Source organism: Mixophyes fleayi, chromosome 10, assembly GCF_038048845.1.
Source record: "Mixophyes fleayi isolate aMixFle1 chromosome 10, aMixFle1.hap1, whole genome shotgun sequence".
In the NCBI taxonomy this organism is placed as follows: domain Eukaryota; kingdom Metazoa; phylum Chordata; class Amphibia; order Anura; family Limnodynastidae; genus Mixophyes; species Mixophyes fleayi.
Genome location: NC_134411.1, coordinates 101,998,994 through 102,017,511, shown reverse-complemented (window position 1 = coordinate 102,017,511; position 18,518 = coordinate 101,998,994). Strand labels below are relative to the sequence as shown.

Genomic DNA, 18,518 nt, shown 5'->3' with positions numbered 1-18,518 from the left:
TAGTCTCCAACACAGAACTATAGACTACTGGTCCGATGTACAGAGATGATAGGAGTCAACTTATCTCTGCTTATCTGACCTATAAAACCTCATTTAGCCCATGACGGTATCAATTCCAGGGGTTGTCCACTTTCAGATGACGGTCACATTACTGGCTGGTAAATTCCATCAGCAACTTTTATTAAATATATTGCTGCCCCTTCCCGATTTTCTTCTGTGTTTTGCAGCCATGTCTATACAGCATCAGTCAGTTTGGAGTTTTCGTTGCTGTGTTGTGCTCTCCGCATGTGGGTACAATTATTTCCAGAAAGCAGCTTTAACTCATTTGACAATAACAACTCAACCTGACAATATAAAATAATGTTTGCAATGCACAGAAATTAGAAAGATAAATCAATGTATTCTGTACATGTCGCAGGAGGGCGCATACAGGCCAATAAAGTAAAATGGTTTGAATGTGAAAAACCCTTTAAATTAGTTTTAAATTATTTTTTTCACGGCTAGATCCTATCTGAACCCTACATTATTTACTTCTGTGCTCTTAGTCTAATTTGTATGTGTTTTGCTAGACCACATTTACCATCGTTCACCCTGACTGATATCGGATGGCCCTCCCCCAAAAAATGTTTGATAACAGAGAGCAATAACTTGTGTACAGATGCACAGTAACTCATCTCCAGTTCTATGAAGTTTTAACTATAGATTTGTGAATGGTGTTAATAGATCTTTATAAAAGAAACATAGTATAAGTTTAGTGATCTTTTAATATGACACTAAATAGGTTCCCGGAAGATAGAAGTTTAAATGATGAACAAATCGTCTGCTTTAATGTACAAACCTGAATCCAATATGGGCGGACACAGTGTATTCCGTGGGAAGGGGGCGGACATGTCAGGGGCCCCATCTGATTTCACTTAGAGGAATGCGGTAATTTAAAAAACCAGACAGATATAAGGGGCACTACAGTCTGTTAAATGTAATTATTAGTAAATAATAAAATATATACCAAAATTTAGATGGGGTCTTACCAAATATATATTACATACAGAGAAGTCTATTATACATTTCATAAAGGGGCATTTTTTAAACATTTACAGATCTGACAGCGAATTCTGCAAGAAGGAGATATGAGAAGACCTGAATGAGAAGCCACACAAGTTATTTCTTGTAATAAATGTAATAAAAATGCCCATTTGCCTCCAAATCCCACTATACAAAGTATCATTATAAACAAACTATAAAAATAAACATTTATTTCTGCAATTTACAAGTGGTCGTCTATAGCGAGGTCTCAGGGAGGGGGATCAGACGGTGATCTGCTGCGTCTCTCTGTAGAAAGATCTCGGATGTGTTGTACAGGGGTCCGGTAGGTGACGTTGGACTGGATCCAGATGGGGTTCAGGCAGCAGATGCAGACTTGCCGTGTTGTAATTCTTTACCGAATTGTCTATTAGTTGTTTCAAGCCGAGCTGTTCAATCTACAAAAGAGCAGAGAGGAGACAGAAGAGTCTGAGACCAGATGTCAAAACACTTTCCTGCTGAGGTTTTTTTTTTTATTTTATTTTTTTTCACTCCCTAAACTTGTCGCTGCGCATTGTTGCTTAGAAGGCGCTGTGACCTCTATGACCTAGTATGAGCATCAGGCCCCGCCTGCGCGGTGGGTGGGATTCCGTCCCCATGACATGCGAGGGATATTGGGTCTTATCTGTACCTAGTGAGGTCACCTGTCGTCCTCTCACCTGCACAATGATCAGTTTTAGATGCACGGGTGTGGCGTCAGGAAACTCCTCTCCGAAGCATAAGGTGACTTTACTGTCCGGGAGTCTCTGCTGGTTGGAGTAACAATGCTGGAATTCTGAAAAGGACAAAAGGAAGATACAATCAATGTCTGCTAAAGGCTCCTTCTTGTAACAACAGTGACTGAGGAGAGTGTAGTTATGTTACGGCAAAGTCCCAAAATCTGTAACGGTCGAGGGTACAGTTATTCGGAGAAGCCACGCCCAGTTTCATGCTGCCTTATACTCCTATGTGTGACCCTTACACCGTGCATACAATTAGTATAATGACGGGCCGGGTGGATTATCAGACATTTGCAAATGTGTGTAGCCGAGATTTCTGCATTTTGTGTACAAGTAGAATCTCTGTTTTTTTTCCTGGTTCACTGCAGTGTGCTGGGGGATGTTTCTCTGTAGCAGGCATACATTTGCACACACTTTTAATTTTACAGCAATACAATTTAAAGTTAATGTTTCTATAAGTGTTATTAATTTGGAACGTATGCAGTTCAATTGTGTGCCTATAGGGTGAGCCACACATCACTATATAATATTACTTATTACTTGCTCCATTCATTTATGTGATATCTAGGAAATAGACATCAGGGGGTAAATGTATCAAGCTGAGCGTTTTCCCAGTGGGTTTGAAAAATAGAGATGTTGCCTATAGCAACCAATCAGATTCTAGCTGTCATTTTGTAGAATGTACTAAATAAATGATAGCTAGAATCTGATTGGTTTTTCAAACCCGCCGGAAAACTCTCAGCTTGATACATTTACCCCCAGGTCACAGAGGTACCGTCAGTGATTACACGCAACTGATCCCATACTGCAGGCTGTGTGGACCCAACACAAACCCCATACCCAATAATTCCTGATCACAATCAATGGGATTATTATTGAGCAAGTTGGGAGTTGGCCGCTGTCAGTCACACTATCAGTTATCACTAATCAATACTGACCACACAGCCCCGTATGCCAAACAGCTAGATCTGACTAATCTGCCGTCTACTTCAATTAGTGATAATATTACTACAGATTTCTTTGCAGATCCAATTTAATAAAAATAGGAAGAGTTGAGAATTGTTGTGCAAAATGTTTTTACACATAACAGATACTAACTATACACTTGTAGCGGATATGTGGAAAATACATTTACAGATTACAGTTTTGATATTTGTATCACTTGAAAAGGTCAAAAAGAGACATTTAAGAGCTGTGTAATGACACAACCTGATTTAGGGGTGAGTTGAAAAGACGCCTCTTTTACGTACGAGTGAAGATGTGTCTGCAAATTTGTGTTATATCCAGTTGCAACATATTAATATTTGTGCATCCTTAAAGCTAGAGAGGGAAGATGAAACAATTATCATCATCTGGTCCCAAACTAGCACCCGATTACAGTGTTCCCAAAATTTTCATGTAACTAATTTTATTTAAACATATGTACAGTGACCAAACTACTGTGCCCTTACATATAACTATGTATATATATATATATATATATATATATATATATATATATATATATATATATATATATATATATGTGTGTGTGTGTGTGAACAATACAATCAGAATATCCTCTCTGCTATTATTAGTCTGTGTGTTTTAGTTACAGACGTCATTGCAGCTGCTATTAAGGTATATATATGTACAATCATCCCTGTTCAATATTCCCGTTACAAACTGACATGCCCATAGTTACCCGTACGCCCAGAGTCCTTGTATCCTAGATACTGACTCACCTTTGCCCCAATACCCAGCAAAACCTGTGTCACGTTTATCCTTCAATTATATGTACTACCGGTAACACATAAAGATCAGATAACAGCAGCACTTCCAGTAAAGTATCTGCTATCTGCAAGTTCCCCGGGTATTACAGTTCCCTCTGTTAAATATTTAACCTCTAGGTGCTATTCAGCATATCAGTACTCTGACCCAAGGATTGTTACAGGCCACTAAGATTGTAAAATAAAAGAGAGATATTTGCTTATGTCTAAACAACAATATATATATATATATATATATATATATATATATAAAATTTACGAGATTCCAGTGTCATGGAGATAGCAAAGATTCCAAATTGACTACATAGTTTATCAAATTCCCGAACCACCCTCATAAACCCCCCTAGGGTAATCTACACCATTACCGCCTTCCATTCAGCTCATGCAATACTTACATTTACTCTCCTTCTATACTCAGACCACCCTTTAATCCACAGACTCTCATTCCTGGCAAACAGGAACATAAAACCCCACAATGCACTTTTTCCCATTGCAATCTGGTTTGACCAATACATAATATCCTCAAGTATCAACCTCCTATGTTCCTGTAGATTGAAAGCTTGTGAGCAAAACTATACAACCGACTAAAAATAACCAAAGCGAGAGTCAGCATTATAGTACAGAGAGGGGTAGTCATTAAAGGGAAAAAAAATCAAATCACAATAGGCATTTAATTCACCATGAATCCAGCTGCCCACCTCTTAAATATTGGTTGGTATCGAATATCTTGACGACCTCGTCCCTCTCCAGCTTGACGGATCGGTCTTTATATTGCATGCAGTTCCCGCTCCAGAAAATTCTTCCTTGGCACAACCTCTTGATAAAAATCCCCTGTCTGTTACTGTACAAGAGGACCCCTCTCTCCAGGTGGCCAAACAGCTTCTTGGTGATCTGCCGCTGCCGCTCGCTAGTGATGTAGTCGGCTGAGGGGAAGCGGATGTTCTCTAAACTCTCTGTCCCATAATTCTTCTCTCCTATGGGCTGGTTTACAGACAGGCGGCATCCTTCCAACCGCGACGTAGTGACTTGGCTGACTGCTTTCCCGCCGTAATAAAACTGAATGATCATCTGAGAGAATACTGCAGACATAGAGTAGAGATATCCCAGTAAGTATTTATATATATAACAAAACATACAGGTTGTTTACGCAATGATCTGGCACAACTTTGTAACAGAAAGTGCAACAAAGTTCAACTTGTCACTGTAGCTGTTTGTACAGTACTGAGAGGAATTAAAAAACAAATTCTAGAACCTATTGGATGACATTTGTGGTTATGACAGCCAGGATTCAAGGGCTGAACTTGCACATACCGACTGTGACCTCTGTAGAACAAGTAGTAGAGCGCAAAATATTTTTCCTTTTATGGCCTCTATAACGTTAGATACACTATGTATAAATTTCTATTCTGAGCGTTCACAAAAAGTTTATTCTACACAAAAAATCATTATTTCTCTCTATATTTGTATTCATTAGCATGATTGGTAGATGCCACACATTTTCCTAGACCGATCGATGCAATACAAAATGTCTACCACATCGCTCCTAGTTGAGTAAACATGATGGAAAACCACTGAATACATTCTTGTCTATCTAAAGACATAACATTTGAACACAGTGTGTCTCAGACACTAGACTGCATTTGTTTAATACAGAGAGTCTCTCTAAGATTGTACAGACGTTAGAACACTCTGCTGTGTTTTCCCCTCGCGCTGTGATACTTTCCTCCCGCCGCGCTCCAGCGATCAGTGACTTCAGGGACCGTTTCTTCCTTCACAGGTGTTTCCTCAGAATGAGTCACTGGCAACGGGGCAAGTAAGGGGGCATTCCATACTGACTTGTTCAAGGGGGCAGTATTATGAATAAAGTGTGAACAACAATAGTCTGGAGTTTCCCCTCGCGGGTGGACAAAATCTGTGATTCGATATAGTGATCACATCTCTATGTTTGCCCATTTTATCTGATAATTAGTGATAATACAGTTACCTGTTGCTTTACAACCCAGTGGCAGCAACACTTAGAGCGAGGTAGAAAAGCAACAGAGATCACAGCTGCAGTTTTACTGCATTGGGAAATTTTACAATGAAAATAAACCAGTAAAAATAAATGTTTCTGTACAAATTTTCATCCACAAAAACAAACTTTATTCTAAAGTTATTTTTAATCATTAAATGGGTTGTCCACTTTTGGATAAAACATTCTTATTTCAACTCCCCTCCCCCCCAAATATACTAAATAGGGGGGAAGGATATATTGTTGTGGCCCTCAGCTACATCTGACCACAGGTCACCATAGAGCTCTAGAGCCACAAGTAGCCTGCAATACATTTGTTTGTTATTCAGCAATTAGGGGGGTTCCTGGACCCTATTATGTAGGAGGAAAGTTAGATTAGGAACAGTGGTCCGAAAGTAACATAAATTAAATGCAGTAAGGTTAATAATTGAACTGCAAAAAACTACGGATCCACAGAATCGCTTTATTTGCGCAAATGATCCTGCATGCTCGCCTATCGCATTTTAATGTGCACGTGCTATTCCGTCCCTGCAAACGCCACGTAAATTAATACATTTACGGATGTATCCGGAAAATTCACATGATGGGAACAGTAAAAATGTTGTCTTCAAAGTGCAGCTTTGTTCTGCTTTATAACCACTTCTTAGAAACTGCTGGAAGTTGCGAAATGCGTCGTTTTATAAGTTTATGGATGAGGTTGGGTCTCCAGCACATTTCACCAGCCAGAGAATTTTGCGACTGTATTTCTACCCATAAACTGGGGATTGCCTCCCTAAATCCATCTTCTCTGACCTCCGCTGCCTTATTTACATAATAATCCCATCCTGCAAAATGAAATCTCCACTTCAGTTCGTAACTCTAATCCGCACTTAGCGGAGACACCTCTGACCCTGATATTGTGCCTTCACCTCTGCCTGTAGCGCTATAAAACGTATTGTCCTTCTACATGTTTATGCTACGTGTGTCCTTGGCTGTTTCTCATATCAATGTTCACACAGCTTCCAGTAATACGCTGTAATATTATAACTTTCACTTTCTTATCACCTGACAGCCGGACTTACCAGAAAAGTTATGTTATAAATGCCGATAAGAGATTTTACATTCCTTTAGCAAATTCCTTACTTAAGTCATTGTCAGGATATTGACAGGGCGCGTTCAGACCAGAACACAAGGACAGCGATAAATTGACATCTACGCACACACAGTAATGTTACAGGTGCCTATTTGTGAAGCCCTAAACCCTCTGGAAATGGGTTTTTTTTCCGTATGATTTAAACATTTTTTAAAGTAAAATATTAATTTGATCAAAGCCTAAGGGCTAGATTTACTAAGCTGCGGGTCTGAAAAAGTGGGGATGTTGCCTATAGCAACCAATCAGATTCTAGCTGTCATTTTGTAGAAAGTGCTAACTAAATGAAAGCTAGAATCTGATTGGTTGCTATAGGCAACATCCCCACTTTTTCAAACCCGCAGCTTAGTAAATCTAGCCCGAACGCTTTTGTTTGGAATATTATCATCTCAGTTATTTTAATGCCGCACAGTCTTTGGGTTTCTACATTATATACAGTTATACTAATCAGCAAGATGAGATCATTCATGTTTTGTCTGTCCGCAAAGTGAGAGTCAGCTCTGCTGGTAATTAGCGTCAGGACAGCGCACTACTAACATAGAAGATTAGTGTCTGAAACCCAGAGTCATATAAAATAACTGGGGACAGAGAAGTAATTGGGGAACAGTATTTTTTTTATGGTCTTACCGTGAGAAACCGGCTCATTCATGTACATGGTATACCCGTCCATTACGTGCGCTCCTGGGGAGGGAAACAAACAATCAGTTCCAGAATTCAATGGGGTATATTTACTAAACGGCGGGTTTGAAAAAGTGGCGACGTTGCCTCTAGCAACCAATCAGATTCTAGCTGTCATTTTGTAGACTCTATTAAATAAATGATAACTAGAATCTGATTGGTTGCTATAGGCAACACCTTCACTTTTCCAAACTCGTAGTTTGATTTCCATAATCCATCTATTGCATTATTACAGTGTTAAAGCATCAGAACTCCTGAGCTAATGAAGATACAACAGTTAAATCTGTCTTGTAGTTGGGGCAGGTGTGAGATCTGTTATATGTAGCATCATCATCATCCTCATCTATTTATATAGCGCCATTAATTCCGCAGCGCTGTACAGAGAACTCATCTACATTCCCCATCACATGAGGGGTTCAGATAGGCGTATGGAAACCCCCAGCCGTCAGGAAGTGGACCACAAGTGGTACTAACAGCAGTGAAACATTTGGGGTAAGGGCTGAGTGACCGCGACATTTTACAGCGACACTCCCCGGGAATCGCCGGCGAGCGGGTTTTACTCGGGCGCAGTCACCTGTATTGGGAGGATAGATCCACCAGTCTTGCAGAGGAGGTTTCTGACACGTGTCCTTCACTGGGGACGGACTGCGCTTAATTATAGCCAAATAATCATCGGCAGATGGCTGAAATGAGAGAACGCAGAGAAATGAGTGTCACAAAATTATTTACACCTACGGGATTGTTTTATAACATGATGCAAACCGCCCAGAGCTGCTTAATGCCCCTAAAGCAATACAATCAGTCTGGAGAAACAAATATCCGATTGGCCTGTTGTGGGTTACATCTAATCTGCATCGTGTCCTTGCATTGGAGGGGAGTCCCCGGGGGCTGTGATTGGTGAAAAGCAGAAGAACAATAGAAAATATCACAGAGCGGCAGCTATACAGAAACAGCGCCAAAGTCGCGGCAGCAATTTGTAGGGGTGATTGTGAGGACTCGCAATAATATGTTGATTAACTCCAGATTAAGACGTATACAGAATGGGGATTAAAACCAAATTGTCTTTTTTTTTTTACTTTCACTATAACAAACTTTATTGATCAACGTCAATATCATCCCTAACCGTTTGCAAAATTTGCTATTAATTTTGTTTCATATTTAAAACCCCGTCCTGCTCACCTCCATCTCTGAGGAACTGCAGTCCATCTCTGTGAGCTCGTTCAGACAGCTGGCCCCCATCTTGACTTCAGAAACCGAAACAGCAAATTAATTACAACGAAAATGAAACCAGTATTTGATTGCTGCTAGTATATTATATGATTATATATTATATGCTGCAGCGTTTATAGGCTACAATACATATAAAGCAACTGACGTCAATCGCTATATACAGAGCAGTCCTTATATACATCTTATAGGCTCACTGGACACATGGCTGGAGCAGAATAGGAATAATTACATTTATTTTATACATATTTCAGTGTCCTTGTTTTGCTACTTTGGGGGCAGATTGAGTACAACTTCTAAAAAGGAAAAGTGGAGGTGTTGCCCATAGCAACCAATCAGATTCTGGCTGTCATTTCCTGGAGAGCACTAGGTAACTGATAGCTGGAATCCGATTGGTCGCTATGCGCAACACTTCCACATTTACTTTTAAGAAGTTTTAATACATCTACCCCATGGTCTGTACCGTGCATTTATTATAGTGGAAGTGGGTAGTTGTCTAGAGGGTATGAGAGAGTGGGGGCCTACTTCTTAATTTAGGGGGTATTTATCATCTGTGTCTAGACAGCGATAACACTACCACAGTCCCTCTACTTACTCTTCTGCTCTTCTTCTGGGACGATCCGGTACACCTTGTACGGTTCCGATATATCCAGCTGGGATCTCTCCGTCGCCTCCTCAAAGTCAGGACTTTTGTTTAAGGCGCAGCGTAGTCGCGTCTTCCACGTCGCCGGCTCCGCTCGGTCACCTTCTTTGAATTTCCCTTTAAACAGCGCCCAGGCCTACAAAGACAGAGAGCGAGACATAAGGGGGGGGGCTTTAGGTGATGTACATAAGGATAACCGGGCGCTGTAGGTGGATACTGCAAGTACCCCCGGGACAGACCCCTCAATTCCTCTCACAAATAGAAGTCACAGTAAACCTTCACTGCGGTAGATATATCTTTGTGTCATTGTGTCATTGTGTACAACATTCTATAGTGACACAAACGTGCAACAATACAGTTCTTTGCATTTAAACCTCCTGTACTTTGCAATTTAGCAGAATTTTTTTTTAAATAAATGTCAGAGGTGTCAATACATTAATTATAATCATATCAGAGTACAAATATCACCCACGCAGTAATACTAACCCAGCACAGACTATTTGAATGTAATGTTTATTTACCCTGCAAAAGGGAAGTAACTAAGTTTCCTCCTTGCTAACACCATCCATCAGACGAGCGCAGTATGCAAACACCACCAGCTCCTGCCTCCCATTCTCAATAAACGTAAAATACTGACATACAAGAGCTACAAATACAATATCTAAGTAACAGTTTCAGGAGACAGAAGATAGAGGAGTTGTCGTGGGGGGAAATATATTCCTACGTACAGCCAAGTTCCTGTATGTAAATCCACTGAAGAACACTTCAGAAAAATAAGGCTGATACCAGAGAATAATAGCGCGTGTTCAGCCATTCAGCAAACGTAAATACAGTTTTTTAAAAAAATATGTTCTTATTTGGAACTATATATTTGTGGATGATTTGTAGCCTTTTGTTTATGACAAGAAAACTATTGTAACTTTAGTGGTTCTTTAACTTAGGAAGGAAATGGTTTGTTTTTCGGTTGATGTGACAACAGCCTCAATGGTCCTGCAGGTAACAGGACAGAATATCAATTACTCAATTCATCAATACATTAAACAATGGTTTGCGTGCAGTTTGGATTCTGATAACCTAGGTTACATACCAGAGTCCAGATACATAACTATACAACACAATAATGACCGAACACTTTCATTTGTAAGGGGCTAAAAATTATTCGTCAAAAGAAACTAAGAATATTTTTAAGCTAAAGTAATACAGATTTACATTTGATTATATATAATGTCTCAAATGGAAAATCCATGTTAGAAAGGTCCGACAGGCCTGTGTTTAGTTCCTGGACTAGGCAGTTGCTGGTGTACGACTTAATAAACAATTCACCACCAACTACCTGGTGAGAATTATAAGACCAGATATCCAGCAGCAAAAGTGTTTATAAATCGGTGTCATTAACATCTTTTTCTCCCTTTGGGGTTATGAAGTAATGACCGAACTGGGAAGTGTGTTCGCTGTTCAGATTTGCAATAGTTGCCTGTTAAACTTTAACTAAAATTTGTTGCAGTCAGTGTTAAATAACTTTTTTGTTTAGCTGGTATTTACAAAAAGTTATATGATTAAAGGAACAACCTTTTTCACACATGATTTCATTCTGAAATGTTTGTAGATCTCTAGAGATATTCCAATAGCTGTGATGCCTCTGGTACACAACCAAAGGCCTGAAACAGAACCTGAAACACATCCATTCACAAATATATGTGCAAATGTTTTGAGAATTTATTAAACTGGAAGATATCGGAGACAAGGCTGCAATCAGAGGACACCAGACATCCTAGGACGCTACACTCAGCCTCGAGGACCAGACCCATAGAATGAGACATCTTTTGCTATGTCCTGTTATTGAAACATTTACACATATATTTGTGAAAGTTACAAGATACCATTTTATTTTACAAATCCAGGTTTTGCGGCCTATCTCAAGTATCTGGTCCCAATTTATTATCACAAGTGCCCATTAAATTAGATTTTCTCCGTTGTTTGTGAACTTTAAGATTCACTGATCAGCTCCAGGTATGTGATCAGGATTCCACCTTCCAAGCCCGTTTATTTACCTTAAATATAGAGGCGTCCACTGCCTGGTTGTAGTCCTGTTTCCCAGCGTGTTTCCAGGGAATACGAAAGAGACTTTTCTGATCATTTTCCCACACAAGACCGGGGTACAGAGAGCTGTCGATCTGCTCGATCAGCCATTGTCGGAGGCGTCTGCCGCTATTTCGGTCACACATCTACCAGAAGAGACCAAGACGTTACTCATTAGGATTTTGTTTAGTATGTGTATTCTAATTATTATTAATTATTATTATACAGTATCATTAAAACGCCAACAAATCAGCTTCAGCAGTTTGTACGACATCCACAAATATATAAATGTATCAGGAATCTGTCAGACCTAAAGATACTTGTTACATGGACTATAAAACTACTCAAATAATTATAGTCAAGTGATTTCATTCAGAAAGCAAATCGAAGCTAAGTAAACACAATATGACATAATTTAGATTATGGTCCTGGAAACTTTAATCTTATATTAGTGAATACCACAGGATCCATTTTAGTGTAGATTAACTTAATGTATCTGACCTTCTTTAATTGATCTCATATAAGTGGGTCTCTTATGTGTTCCATAATACTTATTTATCCATAAGTCAAATTCCTGATTAATCCAAAACGAACAGAATAATTGGGATCGGGTTTCCTGCAACTGTTTTACCTTATTTGAGACCCAAAGTGAAGTTATGCTTGCGGGCTCTCCCAGAATGTCCAGGAGAGGCCCAAAATAGTGGGTGGCCCCCTGGACTCCCGAGAGAGTTTGGAAATTTCCATGAAGCCGGGTCTGACAAATAAACAAAGGGCAGAACCCAGAAATTCGAGTCGTGATGTCTGGTCCATTAAAGGGGAGCTATGGAAAGTCAATGACTCTGAAGGGGGTGTATGGGGGATTTTAAGGCCTGACCACATGGGTCTGACGATCTGTCATTTTATAGTGATGTGGTTCATACAACTTCCCCTCTGAATGGACAGTCCTCGGTTTTAAAGATTTGTCTCTCATATCTCATTCAGTATTGGCAAACAGTATAGAACAATTTCTCTTATTGCATTTGCTGGATACTGTATCAACATCAGTTCTTATAGTCCGGACTCTGTAAGTTACTATGTATTGAAGAGAATTAAAATGCAAATAAGTATCCTCATAAATAAGTGAAGAATACATATCTGATGAGGAATATAATATAAGTCCAGGTATAGATGTATATGTTGTATCACTATCTAGCAGAGATACAGTATTCTGGCTGAACTTACACTCAGTGCTACATGAGATGACTCCGAGGGAAAGTTCATGTTAAAGTCAGGGTGGAAATGACCTTTGGAACCAGAGAAGTATGAAAACAATAATCATATTTTCATATTCAGAGCAGTTTAAAAGGGCTCCACCCCAAAATAAAACACTGCCCAAAAATCCCCATCCTACACCCCCCCCCCCATAAAAAAGACTAGATAGACATAGGTTCTTTTCCACCATCAAATTCTATGTTTATACTGATCCCTTCAGAGGATCCACTTACACTATAAATACAGGGGAAATGGGTTTTGCCTTCAATTAATTTGTCATTTTAAATTTGTCGATTTTGCTAAATTTACCTCCGAGACTCATATGGGGGTGACCCATCTCTGCTCAGTCTCAACCATAATAATCAATTCAATAACTCCAATGGCTCTAACCAAATATAACAAAGTTTTCAGAAAAGACTAAAGACGTTTCCCCACCATCAGACACATTTGATTATTACTTTGTGCACACCCCCCCCCTGCAATTTTTACTAAACACATTGAGCAGTGTGTGTGTGTGTGTGTGAGAGGGGGGGGGGGACTTTTTCTCTTTCCTATGAGCTTCTAAGCAAGGTATTTATATCATCAGGCAGATAGATTTATTTCCGTAGCCCCGGGGTGTGACACAACTTTGCTGTCTCTCAGCATTTACGGTCTCCACAGAGCAACTCTGGGTCATATCCAAGGGTAACAGAACAAACATCACTGCCCGGTGACAGTAAAAACGCATTGGTAGAAGGAAGTCAAGTAAAAAGTATTAGAGTCAGCAAAAAGATGCAAAACAGCCTGTAAAAGGCCATACATGAAACTCCTTTCATGATTTACAAGTACATTTAAAATGAATCATAGGACTATAAGAAAAGAGCACCTATCACATGTTCTGTGTGGTATTAAAATTAAGGAGATTGCAGCCTATAATTCCACCAGTATCTAGTGATATCACTGTGTCTCTTAGTGAATTTATAGTCTACATTCCCATTAATATTAATGCTTCCAACAAATGTCAGCCCCCACTGGGTGCAGATAAGGGAACGCTGTCGCCCATTCCCCAAATTAGTGAATAAAACATCTGTTAAATCTGCAGAGATGTCACATAATATCTCTACTAGTGGCTCTTTATAAACCTATATAACTTCATTCCAAGGAGCTATATAAATAGCTGATAATGATGATGATGATGATTCCACAACTAGTTACATGAGAGACCACACACTGTCACACTGACACATAATTGTGTATAATGAGCGGTTATGTGTGACATGTTCATCTAATGCTAGACAATGTGATCCACCATTCTTTATACCAGAGGTAGGCATTGTGTGGCTGTCCAGTAGAACCACAAGTGTCAGCATGCCCTTCTAATTATTTAGCATATAAAGACCAGTAGATGCTCTGAAACTTCACACATTATACATCAGATTCTGATTCCTGGACATCTGAATACAGCTCATGTACCCTCCAGGGAACGGTGATTGGAGGACATAAAGGACTGGCAGTGTCAGCAGCTATGTACATAAACCACAATCAGATTATTACATATTACTATGCTGGACCCACATATTTATAGCATATGTATGTGCCAACCTCTAATGCTGCCCAATTACTCAGACCAATGAAGCTTAATTAGGTTTCTCAAGACCCCCCCCAAAAAAATATTTAAATCCAGTTTATTCTATGGTGCATTGAATTAAAAACTAACATTTGCAGAAAATATATCAAGGATCCCGATTGAACTGTCCAAATATCACAGCAAAAAATAAAATCAATTCCAATGTCATATTGTACAGTACACACTTATATCTTATAATATAACAATCCACTAACATTATCAGTAACTAACACAATATTATACTCTGAGGTCCTCAATTGCTGACACTTCTTTTAGCTAAATCATCTTTCTCTGTTTCTCCCTATTGAATGGAAATAGCAAATAAACCATAAAGAGACACAATTATATAAAGTCAAGTTCGTGATACAATTCGGGACATCATGATTAGTACAACTGTACTAGAAATAGCAGATATAACAGAACTGCAGACCCTCCAGGAAGCATACAGCAAAAGGGAAACTTTCATTAAACTATCCGTCAGACGTGCTGGGACTTGTAGTTCCACACCAGCTACAGAGCTAGAGACTGTCTGTGCCCTAGTTAGGGAATAATAAGGTGAATGGAGACGTCCAGTTCCCACGAGTGATGAGATAATCAGTAGAAGTCAGAGTGATACAATGTAACAAGCCGCTGATACAATGTAACAAGCCGCTGATACAATGTAACAAGCCGCCGATACATTGTAACAAGTCGCTGATACAATGTAACAAGCCGCTGATACAATGTATACAATACAGTATAGTTACCTCTGCCAGCGCTGTGCTCAGTCCTGTATGCTGAATGCAGGCTCCTGACAGCTTACCCCATGTAATACACCCAGAGCCCGCCCACTGCCCGACACCCCAGTCATCTGGGCGGGGTTACCCGGGAGTGGGCGGGGTTACAGCACAGCAGTCTTCTTTTAAGCGCAGGTTTTTCCGAGAAACGCTGCGTGACCTCAGGGCCAGGCTGCTCCTCTTCCTCCCACAGTCCAGAAATCACCCCAAATACCCGCAGTCATTGTGCCCAGCAGAGAGGAAACCTGTGGGCAGCAAAGGCAGTGTGCTCAGAAGCCTTATGTGTGTTACAGGAACTAGTGTCTAAATATCATTATCTGAATGTTCTACATCTCCTGGTATCACAGAGGGACAGCTTGTTATAATATACAGGACATTACAGAGTGCCCTATAGTATCACGTGACTGCTTGTTATAATATACAGGACATTACAGAGTGCCCTATAGTATCACGTGACTGCTTGTTATAATATACAGGACATTACAGAGTGTCCTATGGTATCACGTGACTGCTTGTTATAATATACAGGACATTACAGAGTGTCCTATGGTATCACATGACAGCTTGTTATAATATACAGGACATTATATAGTGCCCTATGGTATCACATGACAGCTTGTTATAATATACAGGACATTATAGAGTGCCCTATAGTATCACGCGACTGCTTGTTATAATATACAGGACATTACAGAGTGTCCTATAGTATCACGTGACTGCTTGTTATAATATACAGGACATTACAGAGTGTCCTATGGTATCACATGACAGCTTGTTATAATATACAGGACATTATAGAGTGCCCTATGGTATCACATGACAGCTTGTTATAATATACAGGACATTATAGAGTGTCCTATGGTATCACATGACAGCTTGTTATAATATACAGGACATTATAGAGTGTCCTATGGTATCACATGACAGCTTGTTATAATATACAGGACATTATAGAGTGTCCTATGGTATCACATGATAGCTTGTTATAATATACAGGACATTATAGAGTGTCCTATAGTATCACATGACAGCTTGTTATAATATACAGGACCTTATAGAGTGTCCTATGGTATCACATGACAGCTTGTTATAATATACAGGACCTTATAGAGTGTCCTATGGTATCACATGACAGCTTGTTATAATATACAGGACATTACAGAGTGTCCTATGGTATCACATGACAGCTTGTTATAATATACAGGACATTACAGAGTGTCCTATGGTATCACAGGACAGCTTGTTATAATATACAGGACATTACAGAGTGTCCTATGGTATCACAGGACAGCTTGATATAATATACAGGACATTATACAGTGTCCTATGGTATCACAGGACAGCTTGATATAATATACAGGACATTATAGAGTGTCCTATGGTATCACAGGACAGCTTGATATAATATACAGGACATTACAGAGTGTCCTATGTATTACAGATCATATACAGGACATTACAGAGTACCTATGGTAACAAAGATCATATATAGTCACGGCCAAAAGTTTTGAGAATGACACAAATATTGGTCTTCACACAGTTTGCTGCTTCAGTGTTTTTAGACCTTTTTGTCAGACGTTGCTATGGTATACTGAAGTAACATTACAAGCAGTCTCTGGTATTCTAATACAGCATCTACATAATAAATATGATCAAAAAAGAAATGTCTTTGCTTTGTCTGCTTGGTGAATTATCCCCTCAGTCGCTTTGCCTGGGGTGTCAGTTTAGAGGTGCCAAATATGAGGACTGAGGGGTCCCAGTGATGTCATCAGTCTTCTGATAGAGGAATTGTGAGTATAAATATTAATTTTCATGTTTAATATTCCTTTAAGAGCCATGGAAACATAAAAAGTTGTTATAAACTACTCAACAACTGGACTGTCTGATTAGTGGCCCCCGCGGCTTATCAGTCCTTGTGTAACATTCCCTTCATTCATTGTATGTCAGTATTTTTGAATGGGCTTTATTCCTGTAACATGGATTTTTACGTAATATGGTCCTCTCTATGAAAACATTACACAACATCTCTCTTTAGCAGGGATTCCGAACCTTTTACATCCTGGGCCACCTTACACTGCAATTGTAAAGCGCTACGGAATATGTTGACGCGATATAAATAAATAAATGATGATGATGATGATGATTGTTCTTCAGCAGGGGTTCCCAACCTTTTTATCCAAAGCCAGATCAAGGCTGTGCATTGGCTTCAGTTTTATTTAATGTCTATCCGTTTTCCAACTGTATTACCAAGTCTAATAAACAATACATATAACAGAAAAAAATTATCAATTAAATACGTTATTACTGATAATAACCCTCACATTCCATACAGTCTTCTATTCTATTCTATATTGTATTGTCACTGGGAAGTAGCTGAATAAACAAACTATCTTATCAATAAAATAATAATAATAATAATTGTACAGCACGGTGGCTCAGTGGTTAGCACTTCTGCCTTACAGCACTGGGGTCATGAGTTCAATTCCTGACCATGGCCTTATCTGTGTGGAGTTTGTATGTCCTCCCCATGTTTGCGTGTGGGTTTCCTCCGGGTGCTCCGGTTTCCTCCCACACTCCAAAAACATACTGGTAGGTTAATTGGCTGCTACCGAAATTGACCCTAGTCTGTGTCTGTCTGTGTGTATGTATGTTAGGGAATTTAGACTGTAAGCTTCAATGGGGCAGAGACTGATGTGAGTTCTCTGTACAGCGCTGCGGAATTAGTGGCGCTATATAAATAAATGGTAACAATAATTATCAACCTGATCCCTTATGTCACCTTATTTATTGCTCTTTCCAGGATTCTCTCACTGGAAAGTCACCAGTGTCATTCCCCAAATGTCCCCGTGACTTCATCACTTTCACAGAGCCACAGACAGGACAGAAGTCGTTCAGCCTCCACTCCCCCGAAACGGGCTTCAAAAAGCTTCATATGTTGTGTTTAGTGCTCGAATGTGATCAGATAGTAGTTTTTTCCTTTTTTGTGGGTTTTCTTAAACTTTCACATGTGCGTAACAGGTGACTGATTTATCTGATATAATCTACAACTCACTTCACTTCCTATTGCTTCCTATTGATACCAGTTACCGCTGTCTTCTCTTTTCTTCTTCCACCGGTTACAAACTTACTTCCTATCAGATCATCAGAGACAATAATCAGTTCCCATAGAGTTGTGTAGATTAAACACACCACACACCGTGAGGCTTTAATGGCACTCTGCAATATGTTCCCTATTTATATGTATATATTGTTCCTATGTACTAACATTGGGCAATATATTACAGACCATTATAGACACTTCACAATGCGCTTTGTTATAAAACAGGGAAAGGTAGTTCCATGTATCGCAATAAACGTTACACCGACCAGCTTGCACCAAAGTCTTCTCATCTGCTCAGTCTCTACACAGCATGAATTCAATTACAATTTTAGCCCGATTATTGCTTGTTTTGCTTTTTTTTAACTGAACTTTGCGATTGAATTCACATTACACAGCATTAAAGTGTTTAGAGCAGTGGTCAGGGAACAGGGGTAAATTACCCCAAATGGG

General features: G+C 39.5%; 1 protein-coding gene across 1 annotated transcript; it reads right to left on the bottom strand.

Annotated features, from left to right (window-relative positions):
• Positions 1-744: 744 nt before the first annotated feature.
• IRF8 (interferon regulatory factor 8) lies at positions 745-15,021 on the bottom strand. Its single transcript, XM_075189345.1, has 9 exons — positions 14,939-15,021; positions 11,308-11,481; positions 9,209-9,392; positions 8,566-8,630; positions 7,961-8,069; positions 7,336-7,389; positions 4,267-4,647; positions 1,740-1,855; positions 745-1,478 (listed from the first exon to the last, which is right to left on the bottom strand). The coding sequence occupies exons 2-9, from the start codon at positions 11,479-11,481 to the stop codon at positions 1,305-1,307; spliced, it is 1,257 nt and encodes a 418-aa protein (XP_075045446.1). The 5' UTR covers positions 14,939-15,021; the 3' UTR covers positions 745-1,304.
• Between the last annotated feature and the right edge of the window lie 3,497 nt (positions 15,022-18,518).

Bases quoted from the DNA above. Each gene is read 5' to 3' on its own strand.
- IRF8 (XM_075189345.1), bottom strand. From the start codon at position 11,481: ATGTGTGACCGAAATAGCGGCAGACGCCTCCGACAATGGCTGATCGAG. The intron at 8,070-8,565 runs GTGAGCAGGACG...CTCTCATTTCAG, and splicing joins GCAGTTCCTCAGAGATGGAG to CCATCTGCCGATGATTATTT. The intron at 4,648-7,335 runs GTAAGACCATAA...CTATGTCTGCAG, and splicing joins GAATGAGCCGGTTTCTCACG to TATTCTCTCAGATGATCATT.